Source organism: Eptesicus fuscus, chromosome 14 (genome assembly GCF_027574615.1).
Source record: "Eptesicus fuscus isolate TK198812 chromosome 14, DD_ASM_mEF_20220401, whole genome shotgun sequence".
NCBI lineage: Eukaryota > Metazoa > Chordata > Mammalia > Chiroptera > Vespertilionidae > Eptesicus > Eptesicus fuscus.
The window spans coordinates 72,270,088-72,289,205 of NC_072486.1; the positions used below are offsets into that span (position 1 = coordinate 72,270,088).

General features: G+C 42.5%; 1 protein-coding gene across 7 annotated transcripts in view; it reads right to left on the reverse strand.

Annotated features, from left to right (window-relative positions):
• ST7 (suppression of tumorigenicity 7) overlaps positions 1-19,118 on the reverse strand; it is a 308,974-nt gene that overhangs the window by 8,405 nt on the left and 281,451 nt on the right. For 4 of the 7 annotated variants that reach the window (XM_054725931.1, XM_054725934.1, XM_054725933.1 and 1 more), the window contains 2 exons: positions 12,443-12,593; positions 2,175-2,267 (listed from right to left, as the gene is read on the reverse strand). In XM_054725931.1, coding sequence (XP_054581906.1) covers positions 2,175-2,267; positions 12,443-12,593 — 244 coding nt within the window. Of the gene's footprint in view, positions 1-2,174; positions 2,268-12,442; positions 12,594-19,118 lie in introns of those variants that run through there. The other 3 variants (XM_054725937.1, XM_054725936.1, XM_054725935.1) reach the window with 3 other exon arrangements.

The following is a 19,118-nucleotide window of genomic DNA, read 5'->3' on the forward strand; positions in this document are numbered from 1 at the left end:
TTTTAACCATCATAAGGCAGCGATATCAATTCATCTGGTATTTTTTCCTGGTGCGCGCTAGGTATGCTGATGGAGGGGCTGCCCAGATCGAGAGACGTTCAGCAGGACCTCTTTCGCTGGCCAGGGCTTTGGAGCTGAGGGTCACCTGGCACAACTGTAGGAGACTTGTGATGATGAATATACTCCCAAGTACCGCCCAAATAAATAAATAAATAAATAAATAAATAAATAAATAACTGGTGCTCTGTAGAGCACCTTCCGTAACTTTCACATTTCAAATGCTGGGTTTGGGGAAACCAAAAAGCTGTACCACGGAGAAAATGGACTCCCTGCTTCCTGTGGCTCTGTGGCTGCCTGTGACCTGGTCAGAGGGGGTGCTGACCGAGGCCCTGGTAGAGGGAAACCATGAGGCTGCGTGTGAAAAATATTGCCACTTGAACCAAAAGGATCCAAGCGCCCCCTTTCCTCAGCAAATCCAAGATGTAAAGGCCTTTCCTTGACTGCTCAGCTCTCATTACTTAGACCCCCGAGTCATCCACTCTGCTGACACTAAGGGTGGAGAGGGCCGCGAGGGAGAGAGGGACAAAGCACAACCGACCACACACCTGAACCAGGGAAGTCAACCTGTAGGGTTCAGACGTGGGTGGAGGTGTACTCGGGGCCACTGTGGCAACAGCGACTTTCTCCATATCCTCACTCTCAAAACCCAGCCCCCCCTAACTTTAGAGAGGAGATCGGACTTGGACCACTGCATTCAACTAAATAAATGTGAGCCATTATTTCCTACTTCCGGCTTATAAAGATTATTCCTGTAAAGTTTCTTTTAAGACCTGTAATCTTGTTGTAACAGTGAATCTACCCCCATGGAAACTTAGTTGGACTCAACTAAAACATTTAATGTACTTTTCAGAAAACTGTCTCTCATACCAGAAAACTGAAACTTTAACAAGGATCTCCCTGAAGGGGGAGTCAAAAGGTAAAGTGTGGCCCATAACAGGGGTTTCTGAAATCAAATCGAATGTAGTGTGAGACACCAGACCCTTGTCACAATCGGACTCGGCCAGTGAGGACAACATGTCACTGAGGCCTCCCCGCTCCCTCAGTAACAAAGCGCACACTGGGGCTAGCTAGCAAGGAGACCAGTGAGCTACCTCCTGCTACTGCAATTTAAGACAGAGATTCATTTTGCACCCAGACCCCACCATTTATGACTGAGATTTATGACTGGCTCAATAATGCTGGTGTTGGACAATTTACTATGCACTCAGGGCTCCAATGTTACACAATTCCTCTGGGCAAAGTATTTAAATATGTTATAGTTATGAGGTATGATATAACTGGGGCTGGTAAAAGGGAGGGGGTGGCAGGAGAGAGATGGGAAAGAAGGATTAGCCAAAATTTGGAGCTCATTATCTGAGGGAGAAAAATAGGTCTTAAGTCAGGGCCACAAGAAGAGCCTGGACATGCTCCTCGTGCACAGTAGGATTTGATACAAACTAGTTACCCAGAACTGTCAAAACGGTGTCGTGTTACAGTCAACCACACGTGGTATGGGCAGACACTGGCTGGTACGGCCCTTGAGAGCAGAGGCCCGCTCACACAGCGCTGAGGCTGCACACGGGCTCCACACACGGGACGCCAACTCACTACGTGCAGCCCTTAGGCGCTCGCGGGAATCCCTCTGGCCCAGAGTATTGCATCGCCACAGAGAACACACCTGCTCCCCCTCCCCCCGCCCCCAGCCCCACGACTCCACCTCTGGCCAAGATGCCAGGGTCCTGGTGCTGCTCTCCCATCAGTGACTCATCTGCAGCTCCCTGAAGTCTGTGCGAACTGCACGTGGCCAGAGGAGAGGCCAGGCAGCGTTCTGCACGCTAGACCAGCCCAGTCAACAGCAGCCCCAAAGTAGGGGTCTCTGTGCTCAGGCCAACACGATGCCTCTTCATGTAAATTTCAGTCCTCTGGGGTCTTTCTCTTTGACAAACCTGAAGAGACTTGGAGGAGCAGGAAGCCAAACCCATTCACGTAAGTCACTTTAATGCATATGCTATCAAATAAGGACAGGGTTGGGGAGAAGAGTAATAAAAGACAAGGAACATTATAAACACTTATCATTCCCACCCCCACTCAGGCACCCTCCTCACAGGCTGAAGACAATGAGAGGGGGCACTTACACGGGAGCAGTTCTCGGTCTGCTGTTTCTGTGCAGATCGGGTAAGGATAAAAGAGATGCCCCTTTTCTAGGGGATAGGGGATCATCCGGAAAGCTGAAAGGAGAGACAGTATGTTAGAGGTTCAATATTTGTCTCAGAACTTCTCAACTTTTGAGCATTTTCATAATGGGGAACACTTCTACAAATAACTCCTAGAAAGGATGCAAGATTTCCCCAAACTCTGAGTCATTGCCAGATAAGCTGTCAGAGGTGCATTATGATGTATGACTCACACATTAATCTCACTATATATTCTGGGCAAACCTCACAAAACTGGGTGGGGATGGGGTGCAGAGGAGTAGGGAAGCCATCAATTCCAATGCCCAGAATTTCCTCATCTACAAAATATTATTAAAATGCCATAAGCACTAATTCAATATAGTTCAACTGATGGGAACAGCACAAACCTGCATTGAAATGCTTCCCCAAGAAAAAAATGTGGATTGACTTGTTGGAGCCTGTTGTAGATGCACAAATATGAAAGGCATTTTAAAATATGTCTAGGTGGATTAGAATTCCAACCAAGATGGATAAAAACAAAAATCTAAAAATGCATGACTTGGGAGGTATTTCTAAACTTTATGAAACATTTAAACCTTCAACATCACGTGGGAAAGAATGGATCCAGAGAGACTGTATTTTGATGCTGGGCCACCTCAATTCTGCGTTTGTGGCATCAGATGACATTAGGTCTCACACTGAATCCTGGCTTTCCAATCAACCCGGCCCCTCCTATATCACCTGTGTTCCTCTCCCTGTGACAATGTCATCAGCATGTTAGTCTCACCGTTCCTATGAACAATGCTCATGGAGGTGATTTTTCTTCAGCAGATGTCCTTTAACTACAGAGTGCTGTAGATATAAAATATAAAAACTGAGCCCTACACTGGGAAATGTTGGATATCAATCCTTGCCTTCATGCCTGTCAAAGAGGGGTGGTGGCGACACAGGATTCTTTTTAGTTTCAATGCAACATTTCAAGGAATTGTAGCTACACCCTTAGCTGTATGATTACCTAAACCTTCTCAAAATGCTGTCAATGTATGTATTTATTTTTTGCATACTTATTTCAAACAGGAATCAGAAACAAAGAATGTTCTCCCTCACAAGAAATGACAAGGTTCCATTGTAACCAGCATCGGTGCACATATGGTATTTATTCTGGTGTCTGAATATTATTTAAAAGTAAAAACATTATGTATGTGATTCCAGCATTTGGAATGCAGTCAATCTACACCACAGTGGTATCACTCTGGGGTTACAGCACGTTGCCACGGAGAATATAAATCACATAAACGCGGGATTAGAGCAGAGCCAGTTCGCTGAGTTAAAAATGTTATCAATTTTCCTCTCGTAACAGAAACCTCTTAAACAGAGATTAAAACATTAAAAACACCCCAGTCTTTAACTGTTCTTAAAATGAAAGGCTCACCCTAGCTCAATCAGACCTTAACTTCATGCAAACAGAGATGACTTTTGCCCGCTACCAGCCAAGAGAGAGCTCTCCATACCAGTTGTTAACACACAAAGATCACTCCAAGAAACCGCATCTCTCCTAATAGAATTACGCTTGCAAGAGAAGAAAAAAACTACAAAACCAAAAAAAATCGTTTTAGTCCTTTGTAGGATATACTAAAATCTTTTCTGGGAAGTGATGCATTTAAATTTAAACTGCAATGTGGCAGGATTTTAATACCATTTCCCATAAATGATGGCTCCTTTAAAAATATCCCAAATATGTAGAGAAATGTATGTAAAAGTTTTTCTTTCTTCTTCTTCTTTTTTAAAAAAAAATCCAGATTCTCCATGTACAACTGGGCTGCTGTAGTTAAGAATCTGTTCAGGTTTATATGATATAAATAAACCCTCAGTTTTCAAAGTGACTATAAATTTGAGTGCTAGATTTTATTCAAAATTTGAAGTCAGTTTGTACTTCAGGGAGTAATTCTTAAAATGAAATATAGGAGCACAAGATCTTGAGAGTTTTAAACCATGGAAATCAAATGGTTAGTTGGTATCTTTTCAATCAGATGCCAAATGTATTTTTACATGCATACAGAATTATGTGCATCAAGTTAGCTTTTTTCTTCTAATCAGTTCTGGTCTTTTTGGAGAGGGTGGAGACACTGATTATATACAGCTTAAAAAAGCACGCACACACACACACACACACACACACACACACACACACCTTGCACTGTCCTCCTCCCCCCACTGCCAAGATTGTAAAGACGTGTATTAAGGTGCTCTTTAAAATCATGCTCTTTCTCATGTCAGTTATTATCTACATCGAGTTCATAAAATAATAGTAAGACTTTTGGCTTCACTGAACAAAAGCAAGTACAGTTTCTGTCTGTACAATTCCATCCTTCAGCCGCCCTGCTGTGCAGGGTCAGGGAAGTGCAGCTGTGAGATAAGCAGGGGAGCCGGGAGCAGGAAGAGGCGCTGCTCCTGCCTCGCAGCTCCGGCCTCCTGGTCCCTTTCCCGGCAGAAACGTGCCTGCAGCTGCTCCGCGAGAACCTCGTGGCTTTAATGTCCAGAAATTTTGCAAGAGCAAATATGAAGGAAAATAAGGTCATTTAATCTATTTTATGAATTTGATTTATTTTATGTGTGATCACAAACCTCCTAAAAATATTTTCTGAGAAAACACTCATTTCCAAGAAATTAAAGATATATATGTATTTGCTTAAAAACAAAACCAAAAAGCTAGACCACTCCGTGTTACCACATGGCGCACAAATGGCACCTGTATGTTCCTTTGTGTGCATCGCTCCCTACCTTGTTCTCTGCCATGCCCCTGTTGGGGTGAAAGGACCCGGAACCAGTTAATGAACACACCAGGCCCTCCGCAGTGCGGCTGCGGTGTTGCACTGCTACCTTCTACACCTGACCAGACACATTTTCTCGGCTCCTAGTCTGTGAGTGCGGTGCACAGCAAACACTCTCCACCAGTACTGGAGGGAAAATTCAACAGAACCAAAGAGTGGACAGAAGGATGGAGACGGGAACAAGTTCATGCCTGATTTCCCCAGTGAAACAGACAAGGGTAGAAGGTCATGTTTTGTCTATGTTGTCTTTCCAAAGAGGATCCAGAGACCCTCAAACAGACTGATTACTTGTAACAGTGAGAACTGAATTGGAGTCCCAGCTCTACCGCCTAAACATGTGAACGTCGTCCTCATGCAGCAAGGATCTGAGAGAAGTGAGCAGGCACACATGGCCCCTGCACTGACAGAGCTCACTGCCCATGGCGGAAAGTGGACGATCCAATAACCATGACAATATGTGTGAAAGTTCCCACTGTGGCAGCTCCTGGTGGGAGAGACCCGTGGGGCTGTGTTTATCTGGAGGAGGGGTGGGGGGACAGCTAAAGAAGGAGTTGAACTTGACCAGGCTAACAACGGCTTGTCTTTGGGTGGGTCATCAATCTGTGTCGAGTCTCTTGGTCTGTAAATGAGAATATAGCAGACCCGGCGAGGCTGTCAAGGGGACCACGTGTGACTGCAGAGGTCAAGGTGTCTACACACAGCGCCCGGTTGCTCAATACAAGTTCGTTTCCCCTCCGCCCTCCCTTTCTACTAACCCTCCGGTTCATGCTCTCTCTCTTCGGTCATACTCTAGCTTACAAAGAAAAATGCTGCTTGTTTGTAAACAATTAGAAGTACAAATAATAGAACAGAAAATTATCATCCAAATACCAATTTTGTATTCTCACCTTTCACTGCACTGTAGGAAACTGCCCAGGAGGGCTGTCTCTTTGGTGAGACATTTGGTTATGAGAAAGTACAAAAGTCAAATGCCCAGGTTCTGATCCACATTCTTTCAGTATCTCGTTAGTGGCCTTGGGAAACCAGTTTCCATTGGTTAGATTAAATGATGTTCCACTCTAATTCTGAAGAGAAATTCTAGAGATTTACAGCAGATTCATAACTTGTTAGTAACTCTGGCACTCTGCTCCTACTTCCATGACAGTACGGCTTACACACACACACACACACGTGTGTGTGTGTATGTACATGTGAATATATCTGTACATATGTATACACATACACATGTTTCTCCCAAAGCATTTCAGAGTCTTACTCATCTTGGTATCCCCAACACAAAGGAGGGACTCAATGAATTTTTGTTGAGTAAAGGAATGAACAAATTAATGCATAATCAGAAAGAGCAGAATTTCCTTTTTAGAAACTCAGGTGGATCCAAACTGTGGTCAGTCAGCAAGACTGAATAACATGAAGGAGCAAGCTGGGCTCACTGGACAGAGGTGGGAAAGCATCGGCCTGGATCTGGACACTGGCTATTCGTAAATGGCAACTATCACCAGGGACTTTAGCGGACCACTGCTTCCCCCAAGAAACAACATCTTAGATGTCAGGGATGGTGCGTGGGGGTGGGGATCTCTCCTCAGCAGCCCCAAAGGTGCCAGCCTTTGGGAGGAAAGGTTCAGTCAGAGGAAATGCCCCCAGGCCCACATCTTACAGCAGCAGCATTTACCGTTAGGTTCAAAGAGAATAAATTAGAATCAGGATTTCATCCTACGCTTTAACAATGGGCTACTTTCTCCTCTCAAAGGAAGTACTCTGCCGTAGTCCTCCTAAAAACCACCACCTTCATATCTTATACATTATTTAGTGAATTCTTTGGGGGGGAGGGGGATCTCCAGAAAAAAAAATAAAGAGTCTTACTTGGAAAAGTGGAATAAATGGAAACAAAGAAAGGCTAAGTGATGTACCCCATGGCATACTAGTCTTCTGATATATAGAATTAGAAAGTTAAATCTTAAAGTTCACAGTTGAAGTTAGCAGACTACCTTGCTTTATAAAATAAATGCAACCAAAAGAGCCTTGAAAAGATCTAGGTAGGAAGGAGATAAGGCCACACCAGTATTTAATACAGGTAAGACAGAAGACCTGCCATTTAAAATAGGGCCCCAAAAGGCACAATACCATTGTAAATAAGACCCAGTTCAAGCGAAATCCTGCATTCATATGTGTTTTTATATTCAACTCATACTTGCAGTGGTGTATGTGTGTGTGTGTGTGTGTGTGTGTGTGTGTGTGTGTGTGTGACAGAGAGAGAGAGAGAGAGAAGAGAGAGAGAGAGAGAGAATAACCAGAACCTACAGTGTTTAAAATAAGTATAATTCAGATAAGATGGCAGCTGTGTAATGAACTAAGAAACATATTTTTAAATCTTATAAATTAAAACTTTTCCCCTTTCTTGATTATCCTGACTTTAAGGAACATATTGTGTAATTTCAAGGGCTGGGACAGTGATGAATCAAACATTTTAGAAACCTTTGAAATGCTGATGTACTTGTGGTTTGAGGACTCTTTTTTTTTAACCACCATATGTTTCAAACCCAAACAATCTCTGCCATGCATCAGCTGGATTTGGGGGTTTTATAAAAAAATGTGAGTTATTTCAGCCTAATTGTTGAGAAACTCACTTAATCCCACAAGATGACTAATGCTCCAACATTTTAAAAAAACACACAACATTAAAGAGAAAAGCAAAATAAACCTCCATCCCCACCACTAAACAATACTTCTGACAGAATTTTTTTTAAATCTCCAAATTAAAATTTGACCAAAAAAATACTCATTTTTAACATGGAAACTAGTGAAATTAGGTGCTGCTACCTTCCCCCTGAATTCCCTATTAATGAAAAGGGGACACTGAAAGGAAGTTGGGGGATGCCCTAAACTTTCAGAAGGAAGACAAACCAGATTAAAAGAAGCAAACCTAAACTAGGAAGCTGGAGATGTCAAAAGGCACCACCATGTGGCGCACTGGAGGAAGTGCAGCATCCTGCGCTCAGGCTTGACCCAGGGGAGGCCCACCAACTACTCCAGGAGGGAGAGGGAGCAGCTCAGGTGCTGCAATCACCCTCTGCGCAACTGCGTGGAAGCCCACCGACGGGGCAGCGGGTAGCGGGGGGTGGGGGTGAGGTAGGGGGTGGCTTTCAATATCATGAGAGCTTCACAGTGCTCAAAAAATGGGTCAATTAAGTAAATACCACTGTAAGCAGGCAAGTCAGAATTCTGATCCAAGTCCTCTGATTTAAAATCCAGAGCTCATCCTAAATACAGAGAACAGACTGGTGGTTACCATAGGAGGTTTGGAGTGAAGGAGGTCAAAAGGTAAAAACATCCAGTTATAAAATAAATAAGTGACGGGGATGAAATGTACAACATGGTGACTATCGTCAATAACACTGTATTGCATATTTGAAAGCTGCTAAGAGAGTAGATCTTAAGTATGTACAAATTACCAAATCATCGCATTGTATACCTGGAACTAATACCTCATATGCCAATTATATCGCACTAAAAAATAAATTAAAATAAAACAAAACCCAGAGCTCTGATGCTTCCATTTAACTTTGGACACTGATCTAGAAGTAATGGCAAAGGACTGCACACAATAGTGTGGAGTTGGAATGGTATTCTTTCATCTATATTGCATGACAGATTTATAGCTTTGTTTGTAAAAAAGACCAAAGTGCTTGTAATGAAAGATTCTTTTTTAAAATTTACATATATATGTATGTACACACACATATATATACACACATATTTATGCTTGTAGGAAATATATATCCTTGCATAAAAATTTGAAAATGCAAATATGAAGGGAAAAATCACTTAAAATTTATTTAAAGATGTATTCATTTCCAGTTTCTTTCGTTTGTTTACAATTGGATTTCTTTATTTTTTAAAAATAAAAATGGGCTCATTCTACATTCAAAATATTTAAGTCAGTATTGAACAATAAAAAATATGGTTTTATATAGAATGATTAACTTTATAAACACTAGGAAGAGAATAAGTATACTGTACCTCAGCCTGAAAGTAGTGATGTAGAAGTTGAGGGCTTAAGCAAATGTTTCAAAGATAACTGATCCTCTTATCCCTTTTCTATGTAGGAAAGGCCTAACTAGCTGATATTATAGAAAAGAGGAGTGAAGGTAAAGTGAAGTTAGGTTGATATCGTGGCTCCACCAACAATGGCTGCATGACATTCAACAAGTCACTCTACTCAATTAATCTGTTCCTCTCTCTTATTTATTTGTTTGTTTGTTTTTGTTAATCCTCACCAAAGAATATTTTCCACTAATTTTTTTTTAGAAAGAGTGGAAAGGAGAGGAGAGACAGAGAGAGAAACATTGGACATGAGAGAGACACAGCAATTGGTTGCCTCCTGCATGCGCCCCAACCAGGACTGGGGATTGAGCCTGCAACCGAGGTACATGCCCTTGACCGGAATCGAACCAGGGACCCTTCAGTCCACAGGCCAACACTCTATCCACTGTGCCAAACTGGCTAGGGTTGTCTCTCTCTTGAACAACCAAGATGGACAACTCTGCCCTGCCTAACTCAGAACTTTACCAGAAAGAATGCATGAAATGATGGAAATGCAAACCCTCTGTAGAATTACCCAGTTCTACAAACACTCTTCAAGGCTCTTGGTGTTCCACAGGCATTTGGTACCTACTAAGCACTCTCACGGATCTCTTGGAAAACCGAAGAGCAGTGTAACTTCCCTGGAGTGGTTCCTATTTGTCGGTAAGAACCAGGAGCAGAATTTCTCTTTCCTATAGGTCTCTCTTTGCCTTGCCATACTGTTTTACGTATAAAAATTCATCTCGTTTTTTTTTTTTTTACTCTAATAATTACATTCCCATTTTATTTTGGAACTCACTATGTCACATCACATTTCTTGAAATCCCATTGTCCTTCCAGGTGGTTCAAAGCATCTGTTTGTTTTTAAATGATTATATGGGTAACTAATTTCTAAATAGAATTTCCAGTTATTTCTCAGAGAATTTCTTTTTATAGTTATGCATTCCTAACAGCATCTCTCTCACTTCTTGCCCCTGGGCACCCCTTTTGATCCTTTCTATAGAACAGGCAACTTTTTAAAAAATATATATTTTATTGATTTTTTACAGAAAGGAAGGGAGAGGGATAGAGAGTTAGAAACATCGATGAGAGAGAAACATCGATCAGCTGCCTCCTGCACACTCCCTACTGGGGATGTGCCAGCAACCAAAGTATATGCCCTTGACCGGAATCGAACCTGGGACCCTTCATTCCGTAGGCAGACGCTCTATCCACTGAGCCAAACCGGTTAGGGCAGACTGGCAACTTTTTTTTTTCAACTGGATCCAATTGATAAGCTTCTATTACTGTTTCCAAAATGCTGATGTAGGAATATGTTCTTATTTGGTAAGTCAATCTGTTCATTTAATTTATCCACAACTAAGTTGAGGCTTCTCATGTTCAGTCTTGCTGTGATTTTTCTGTTGTTTTGTTTTGTTGTTGTTTTGTTTTTTTGTGTGTGTGTGTGTGTGTGTGTGTGTGTGTGTGTGTGTGTGTGTGGTTTCCCCCCCTTGTGTTTAAATAAAAATTCCTTTTGTCTTATTTGGGAAGAACACCTTAAATGCAACAATGACTGAAGACAGAGGGGACTGTACATGTGCCCACACATGCCTGAGTAGAGTGTGCTGTCCTAACACATCTAAATACCAGCACCAAGACACCTGGAGTATGTTAATGCACTTACAGAGTGGGTGGGGGTAGAAGCATCAATCAAATCAACATCCCTCATGTTATAAATGGTAAATTATTTACGCAGACCAATTATAATTCTCTAAAGAAATATTTTCAAAACATCTAAACAAAAAACTTTTAATCAACTTGAGTCCCATCCATATCTATCAACTCACTTTTATTCCATCCTATTTGGCTCCTCCCCCCGCTGCCCTCTTCTTGCTCCAATTTAGATTCCTACTAGGTTAGGGAAGGACAGGAAGAGGGAAGAGCAGATTATAAAAATAAAAATGGAAGCAGCTAAGACAAACAGCGTTAAAGGGATTAAAGAGACATCTGTTTAATAAAGCTGATAAGAGTAGGGAGGAACTACAAAAAAATTAACAGAAGACTCTAATATTTGTTTGGTTTCCTCAGGAAAGGAGAAAAAAAACCTCATTCTACATGTGGTACTTGTTTTGCTTAAATTAATGATAACAGAGTGTCAAAACACGTGTCCAATAATCCAGAGTCTCAGGCTTTTCCCCTTTATTTACATTCTCTCAGTGTCCTTGCTTATAATACTGGCCCAATATATATATTTTTAAAAAGTTGCCTGTTCTTCAAGACTTCATTCAAATCTCACATGATCTGTAAGATTACACATGACCATTCCACCCCCAAAGACTTCTCCCTTCTGAAGAACCACTGAGCAGCTGCTACACGCTTCTGGTTACTACACCCAAGTAGAGAACTTCTCCAGGGCAGGGGCACATCTCACCACATCAGAGCCTCTTCTCCTTACACAGAATGATGGGAACTAATCACAGCCATCCTATATAATAAAAGCCTAATATGCTAAGTGTCTGACCGTTCGACTGTTCGACCAGTCACTATGATGTGCACTGACCACCAGGGGGCAGAGGTTCCAACTGGTAGGTTAGCTTGCTGCTGGGGTCTGGCCCATCAGGACTGGGCGAGATGGGCCGTACACACCCTGGAGACCTCCTGCAGTCCCTCCTGACACCGATTGTGCACCAGTGGGGTCCCTCGGCCTTGTCTGTGCCCTCTCGCAATCTGGGACCCCTTGGGGGATGTTGGAGAGACTGTTTCAGCCCGATCCCCACAGGCCAGACCGAGGGACCCCACCAGTGCACGAATCCATGCACCAGGTCTCTAGTCTAACATAATCTGCCACCAAACACCAGGGTCCAATGGCCATTGCTCTTGTTCTGAAGCAGAACCACTGCTCATTTGTGTTTGGCCTCCTGACTCTAGTAAAGGAGAACTGGGGCTCATTAGCTAACCCATCCAGGAAATCCATTGAGAAGTGGTAATGAGAGCCCAGCACAAGATCTAACACCAGGCCAAAGATTCCCACAATGGCATGGGGCTGTCCAGGTCTCCAAAGAGGGTTTTCCGCCGGGAGGATGCTCCTATGCCGGAGTGTCCAGACTCATCACACCTGCTGTAGAAACTTGCCTTTTTGATGGCACCACCATAGTAACACCCACCACCACCAGGGAAATGGAGAGCCTGAGTAATTAACCATCTCACAGTGACGAACATCACAAAAAGGAACAGCTATTGATGTGCAAATCATTATTCATCATGGGCAATCAGGGTAAAAACAGTTTTAGCATCTTTTCATGCTCTTAAACAATGTTCCAAAAAAAGAAAATTACTTACTGCCTTCCCACGTACAATGCAAAAGATTCAAAGCCCCTTCCACCCTCTTCCAGTGTGCCAGGTGAAAGAACGCATATGCTATTGCTTCACTGTCCCCTCTCTTCAGGATATGTTCTGGGGGTAGAATTAAGCTTTTCATTTCTAGTAGGTACTGAAATAAAAAAGCAGGAGACAGATGCATTAATACATAGTCATTTGGAATTCAATATTGAAAAAAGAAAGCTTGATTTCCCTAAAGCCACCACTCATAAGCATTTCATCAAACCTGCAACCCCATTACTACATTTGAAGGCAACAACTAAAACATCCAGCAATCCAAAGTTTGCTGGCAGATAATTAGCCTTGTACTAGTTTACTACAGTAAAGATCAGAGGCTTTAAGGCTATTATATTGTAAGCAAACACATAAATATAGACAAACAGCATAAAGGAAAATTTAGAAGATGCAATAATTTGGTATAATATAATCTCCATACAGGATGGAGATTACGATACCCCTATCAACGTGTCATTATCATCTCACTGTGGACTTAGGCACTTGTCAGCATTCAGACAAGAATATAATTTCATTCTGATCAAAGTATGTGCACCAGAATGAAAATATATAAAATGGACACGTGAAGGTTAAGAAACCATATAACTAAACCAGCTGTGCTAGAGAGATTTGAGATTGACTAGCACTGCCCATTACTTTTTCTATACAGATCTATCAAGGAGAAGGACCCAGTCCTGTGAAAAGGGCCATCCATCACTGCTCAGATGCTGGAGTGAAGAGGGGTAGCAGCCAGAGCATTGGAAGAACCAAGGAGGGGAGCAGTACAGACCCCAAAGTACAATGTTCTTTTAGGTCCTTTCCCAAAGACTGGAGGGTTCTCACCTTACCCTCTTCATTCCCATCTTCTACAAAGGAGGTGGGGATACAGGGCAAGAATGAATATTCTTCCTGGAGGCTCAAAAAACACTAATTTCCCATTTGTAGTTTTTTGTGTTTAGGACAGAAAGGGAAATAAATCTAGGATGCTACTTTATATTTGAAAATAGTAACTTGTTCCTGTTGCCTGGCCTTCCATTTATTACTTATTAGTTTCCTTCCCCATTTGTTCCCAACACACATACACATACTCAACCACCACCAACCACCATCACATAAACATATGCATCTCCTTTAAAGTGGAGATTAACAAAAATTACAACTAAACTACAGAACAACCACCATTCAGAACCACCTAAAATCTAGCTGAATGGAAGTCCTTCAAAAAGGGATTTAAAGAAGAAGCCACATTGAGACTGGTAGGAGGGATGGAGATATGGAATGAGCTGATGCTACACCCATTGTGTGGCAGATAAAAATTAGGAGGGATATCTTAGCTGTGGAGGGCTCCCTGAGGAGCAAGGGGTCCCAGGCCCACACCAGGCCTCCCAGCCCAGGATTCAAGTGCCAGGAAGAGAAGGCCCCATAACTTCTGGCTGTAAAAACCAGCGGGGATCGAGGCTGAGAGAGATAAAGGGCTGCTGGAGTCCCAGGCAGTCCCTCTTAAAGGGCCTGTGCACAGACTTACTTGAATTCACTCCCTCAAAGCTCCAGCACCAGGGCAGCGCCTTGAAAGGAACCAGGGACATATGGAGAGAAACTGTATTGTCTGGCAACAGGGCAAGAGCTGGGTGGAGGCAGTGCAGCTTTCTGCCAGAGAAAAGTGCAGGCAGAGGCCACTGTTCCTTTGCTAAGTTTTTCCCCTCCTAACCCCCAAAGCAAAGAGCTGATAGGCAGGTGCCATATCCGAGTCTCCATCAACCTGGCCACAATATTCATCCCACCATCGTGAGTCCCTTAGACCAAGCCCCATGCAACTTGCAGGCCCATCCAAGCTGGTTTTAGAGGTGCTTCCATACAACTGGCCTTTCTTGCCTCTTCATTCAGACTTTCCTAAAATAACTCAAATAAGAGCATCTGGCCTTTGTGTACACCATACCTCTTGCTAAGTGGCCCCAGACCTGGCTCTAGCGGCATCTGGCCTTGGTTTACAGCTTGGCCTCTCTTGGGCACCTCTAAGCCCAGCACAAGTAGCCCCACCCTGTGACCGATAACCTAAGGCTAATCAAGCCTGAATGCAATCAGACTGCAGGCAGAGGTGGGTATCTGGAGGCTTTGAGTCTTCCTGATCTCCTTCTGGGCCCAGGTCCAGGAAAAGCAGACCCCACTGCACATCTTGGTCCTTCCCAAAGACACCCAGCCTCAGCAGAGAGAGCCACAAGCTGTGGCTTGCTGATGGCTCCAATCAGGGTACTCAGGGCCAGTCACAAACAGTATCTAACATTGTCCAGCACTAGAGACTGGTAGTATTAGCAGATCTACCTAACACACAGACACAAACCCAAACAGGCAGCCAAAATGGGGTGACAAAAAAAAATCCCCAAATGAAAGAACAAGAGTATCCAGAAGAAGAGTTTAATGAAATGGAGATAAGAAATTTGTCAGACATAGAGTTCAGAATAATGATGGCAAAGATGCTCAACAGCGAGAGAAAAGATATAGTAACTATAAAGAATGACATAGCACTAATAAAGAACACAGTGGAAGGAATACACAGAAAAGGGGAAGCTGAGGATTGGGTCAGTGAATTAAGCAGATAGGTTAGAAAAAATCAGTCAAACAGAGAACCAAAAAGAAAAAACAATTAAAAAACAGGAGGGCAACTTAAAGGAGCTGTGGGACAACATGAAACGTAACATTCACATCATAGGAATGCCAGAGGAAAGGAAAGTGAGTAAGGGAGAAAGAATGTCTTTGAAGAAATAACAGCAGAAAAGTTCCCTAACCTGGTGAAGGAAAAAGTCACACAGGTCAGGAGGCACAAAGAGTACCAAGCAAGAAGAATCCAAAAAGGCCCATGCTCAGGCATATCATAATTAAAATGCCAAAAATTAAAGAAAAGAGAGAATTTTAAAGGCAGAAAGAGAAAAGCAATTTGTTACCTACAAAGGAGCACTCATAAGGCTGTCAGCTGATTTCTCATCAGAAACTTTACAAGCCAGAAGGGAATAGCATGAAGTCATCCAGGTAACAGAAAGCAAGGATCTGAAACCAAGATTACTATATCCAGCAAGGCTATCATTCAAAATAGATGGAGAAATAAGGAGTGTCCCAGACAAAAAATGGCTAAAGGAGTTTATCACCAAAAGCTAAAGGAGTTTATTATGACAAAACCAGCATTGCAAGAAATGCTTAGAGGACTGCTACAATGAGAAGAAGAAATAGAGAGACAAACATAGACATAAAGAATTTAAATGGCAATAAATAACTATCAATAATTACCTTAAATGTAAATGAATTAAATGCTCCAATCAAAAGACATAGGGTGGCTGAATGGATACAAAAACATGACCCAATTATATTTTGTCTACAAGAGACCCACCTCAGAACAAAAGACTAAAACAGGATGAGAGGAAAGGGATGGAAAATTTTTTCCATGCAAATGGAAATAAAAAAATAAGCTGGAGTAGCAATAGTCATATCAGACAAAAGAGACTTCAAAATGAAGGCCATCATAAGAGACAATAAAGGTCACTACATAATACTAAAGGGATCAATCCAAGAAGAGACTATAACCCTGTAAGACATATATGCACCCAATATAGGAGTGCATATATATAAAACTTCTAAAGGATTTTAAGGGAGAGATCCACAGCAAAACAGTCATAGTAGGGGACTTTAACACCCCGCTGACTTTGCTGGATAGATCTTCCATACAAAAAATTAATAAGGAAACAGACACTCTAAATGAAACACTGGATCAGATGGATTTAATTAACATTTATAGAACATTTAACACCAAAGCTGCAGAATATACATTCTTCTCAAGTTCACATGGGTCATTCTCAAAGACAGACCACATGTTAGCACACAAAATAAATCTCTACAGGTTCAAGAAGACTGAAATCATATCAATATCTTCTCAGCTCACAATGGAATGAAATTAGAAGCCAACTACGGTAAAAATATTTAAAAACATTCAAACACAAGGAGGTTAAATAGCATGTTATTAAACAATGAATGGGTTACTGAGATCAAGAAATAAATAAAAAACTTCTTGGAAACAAATGAAAATGGACACACAACAACCCCAAATCTCAGGGACACAGGAAAAGCAGTCCTGAGAGGGAAGTTCATAGCTCTACAGGCCTACCTCAAAAAACAAGAAAAATTAATAATAAACTATTTTATCCTACAACTTAAAGAATTAGAGAGAGAAGAATAATAAAAGCCCAGAGTAAGTAGAAGGAAAAAAAATAATAAAGATTACAGCAGAAATAAATGACACAGAGGCTAAAACAAAAATACAAAAAAATCAATGAAACTAAGAGCTGGTTCTTTGAAAAGTAAACAAGATTGACGAAGCTTTAGCAAGAGTCATCAAAAACCAAAGAGAGAGGACCCAAATAAATAAAACCAGAAATGAAAGTGGTGAAGTAACAACTGACACCACAGAAATACAAAAGATTCTAAGAAAATACTATGAACAATTAATTACATGCCAACAAGCTGGACAATGTGAATGAAATGGACAAATTCCTAAGAAAATACAATCTTCCAAAACTGAATCAGGAAGAATCAGAAAACCTGAATAGGCCAATAACAACTGATAACATAGAAGGAGTAATAAACAAACTTCCAGCAAACAAAAGCCCTGGTCCAGATGGCTTCACAGAGGAGTTTTCCCGAACCTTCAAAGAACAACTAACACCTATCCTCCTCAAACTATTCCAAAAAACCCAAGAGGAAGGAACACTTCCAAGGTCTTTTTATGAAGCCAGCATTATCCGAATTCCAAAACCAGATAAAGACAGTACAAAGAAAGAGAATTACAGGCCAATATCCCGGATGGACATAGTTGATAAAATCCTCAACAAAATATTAGCAAATCAATTCCATAATATAGTAAAAAGATCATATACCATGACCAAGTTGGATTTATTCCAGGTTTGTAAGGCAGGCACAATATTTGCAAATCAATACCTGTGATTCATCACATAAAAAGAGTGAAAGACAAAAATCACATGATACTATCAATTAGATGACGCAGAAAAGGCACTCAAAAAAATCTAACCCCGTTTTTTATAAACACTCTCAGCAAAGTGGGAATACAGGGATCATACCTCAACGTAATAAAGGCCATATATGACAAAGCTACAGCCAACATCATACTCAATGGGCAAAAACTAAAACCACTTCCTCTAAGAACAGAAACAAGACAGGGATGTCCACTTTCACCACTTTTATTTAACACTAGAGGGCCAGTGCATGAAATTTGTGCATGGGGGGGTGGTGTCCCTCAGCCCAGCCTGAACCCTCTCCAATCTGGGACCCCTTGAGGGATGTCCGACTGTCCTAAACAATCCAGGACTGCTGGCTCCCAACTGCTCGCCTGCCTGCCTTCCTGATTGCCCCTAACCGCTTCTGCCTGCCAGCCTGATCACCCCCTAACCACCCCCTGCCAGCCTGATTGATGCCTAACTGCTCCCCTGCCAGCCTATTTGCCCCTAACTGCCCTCCCTTGCAGTCCTGGTCACCCCTAACTGCCCTCCCCTGCAGGCCTGGTCCCCCCCAACTGCTCTCCCCTGCAGGCCTGGGTCCCCCTCAACTGCCCTTCCCTGCAGGCCTGGTCCCTCCCACTGCCCTCCCCTGCTGGCCATCTTGTGGTGGCCATCTTGTGTCCACATGGTGGCAGGATCTTTGACCACATGGGGGCAGCCACCTTGTGTGTTGGAGTGATGGTCAATCTGCATATTACTCTTTTATTAGATAAGATAGAGGCCTGGTGCACGGGTGGGGGCCAGCTGGTTTGTCCTGAAGAGTGTCCCAAATCAGGGTGGGGGTTCCCGTGGGGTGGCCTGGGCGAGGGGCCTGTGGTGGTTTGCAGGCCGGCCACGCCCCCTGGTGACCTAAGTGGAGGCCCTGGTATCTGGGATTTATGTATCTTCTACAATTGAAACTTTGTAGCCTGAAGCAGAGCCAAGCCTTCTGCTCGCTCCATGGCCGCAGCCATTTCTGTTGGGATTTATTTACCTTCTATAATTGAAACTTTGTAGCCTTAAGCAGAGGCCTGGGCCGGCAAGGGCAGGTGGAAAGCCAAGCCTCCCTCCTGCTCTCCTGGCCTCAGCCATCTTAGGTGGTTTTATTTGTATATTTGCTCCTGATTGGCTTGTGGGCGTGGCTTGTGGGAGTAGCAGAGGTACAGTCAATTTGCATATTACTCTTTTATTAGATAGGACTAGAGTCCCAATGCACGAAATTCATGAAAGAGTAGGCCTTCCTTCCCCCGGCTGCCAACACTGCCTTCCCTCTGGCACCTGGGACCTGGGCTTCCCTTGCAGCCCCAGCTTCGTCCGGAAGGTCGTCCGGAAGGATGTCCGGTCTAATTAGCATATTATGCTTTTATTATTATATATAATGCTGGAAATCCTAGCCACAGCATTCAGACAAGAAATAAAAGGCATCCAAATTGGAAAGGAGGAAGTAAAACTCTCATTATTCACAAATGACATGGTATTGTACATAGAAAATCCTAAAGAATCTATAAAAAAAACCACTAGATTTAATAAATGAATTAGGCAATGTAGCAGGATATAAAATTAACATCCAGAAATGGGTGGCATTTTTATACACCAATAATGAACTC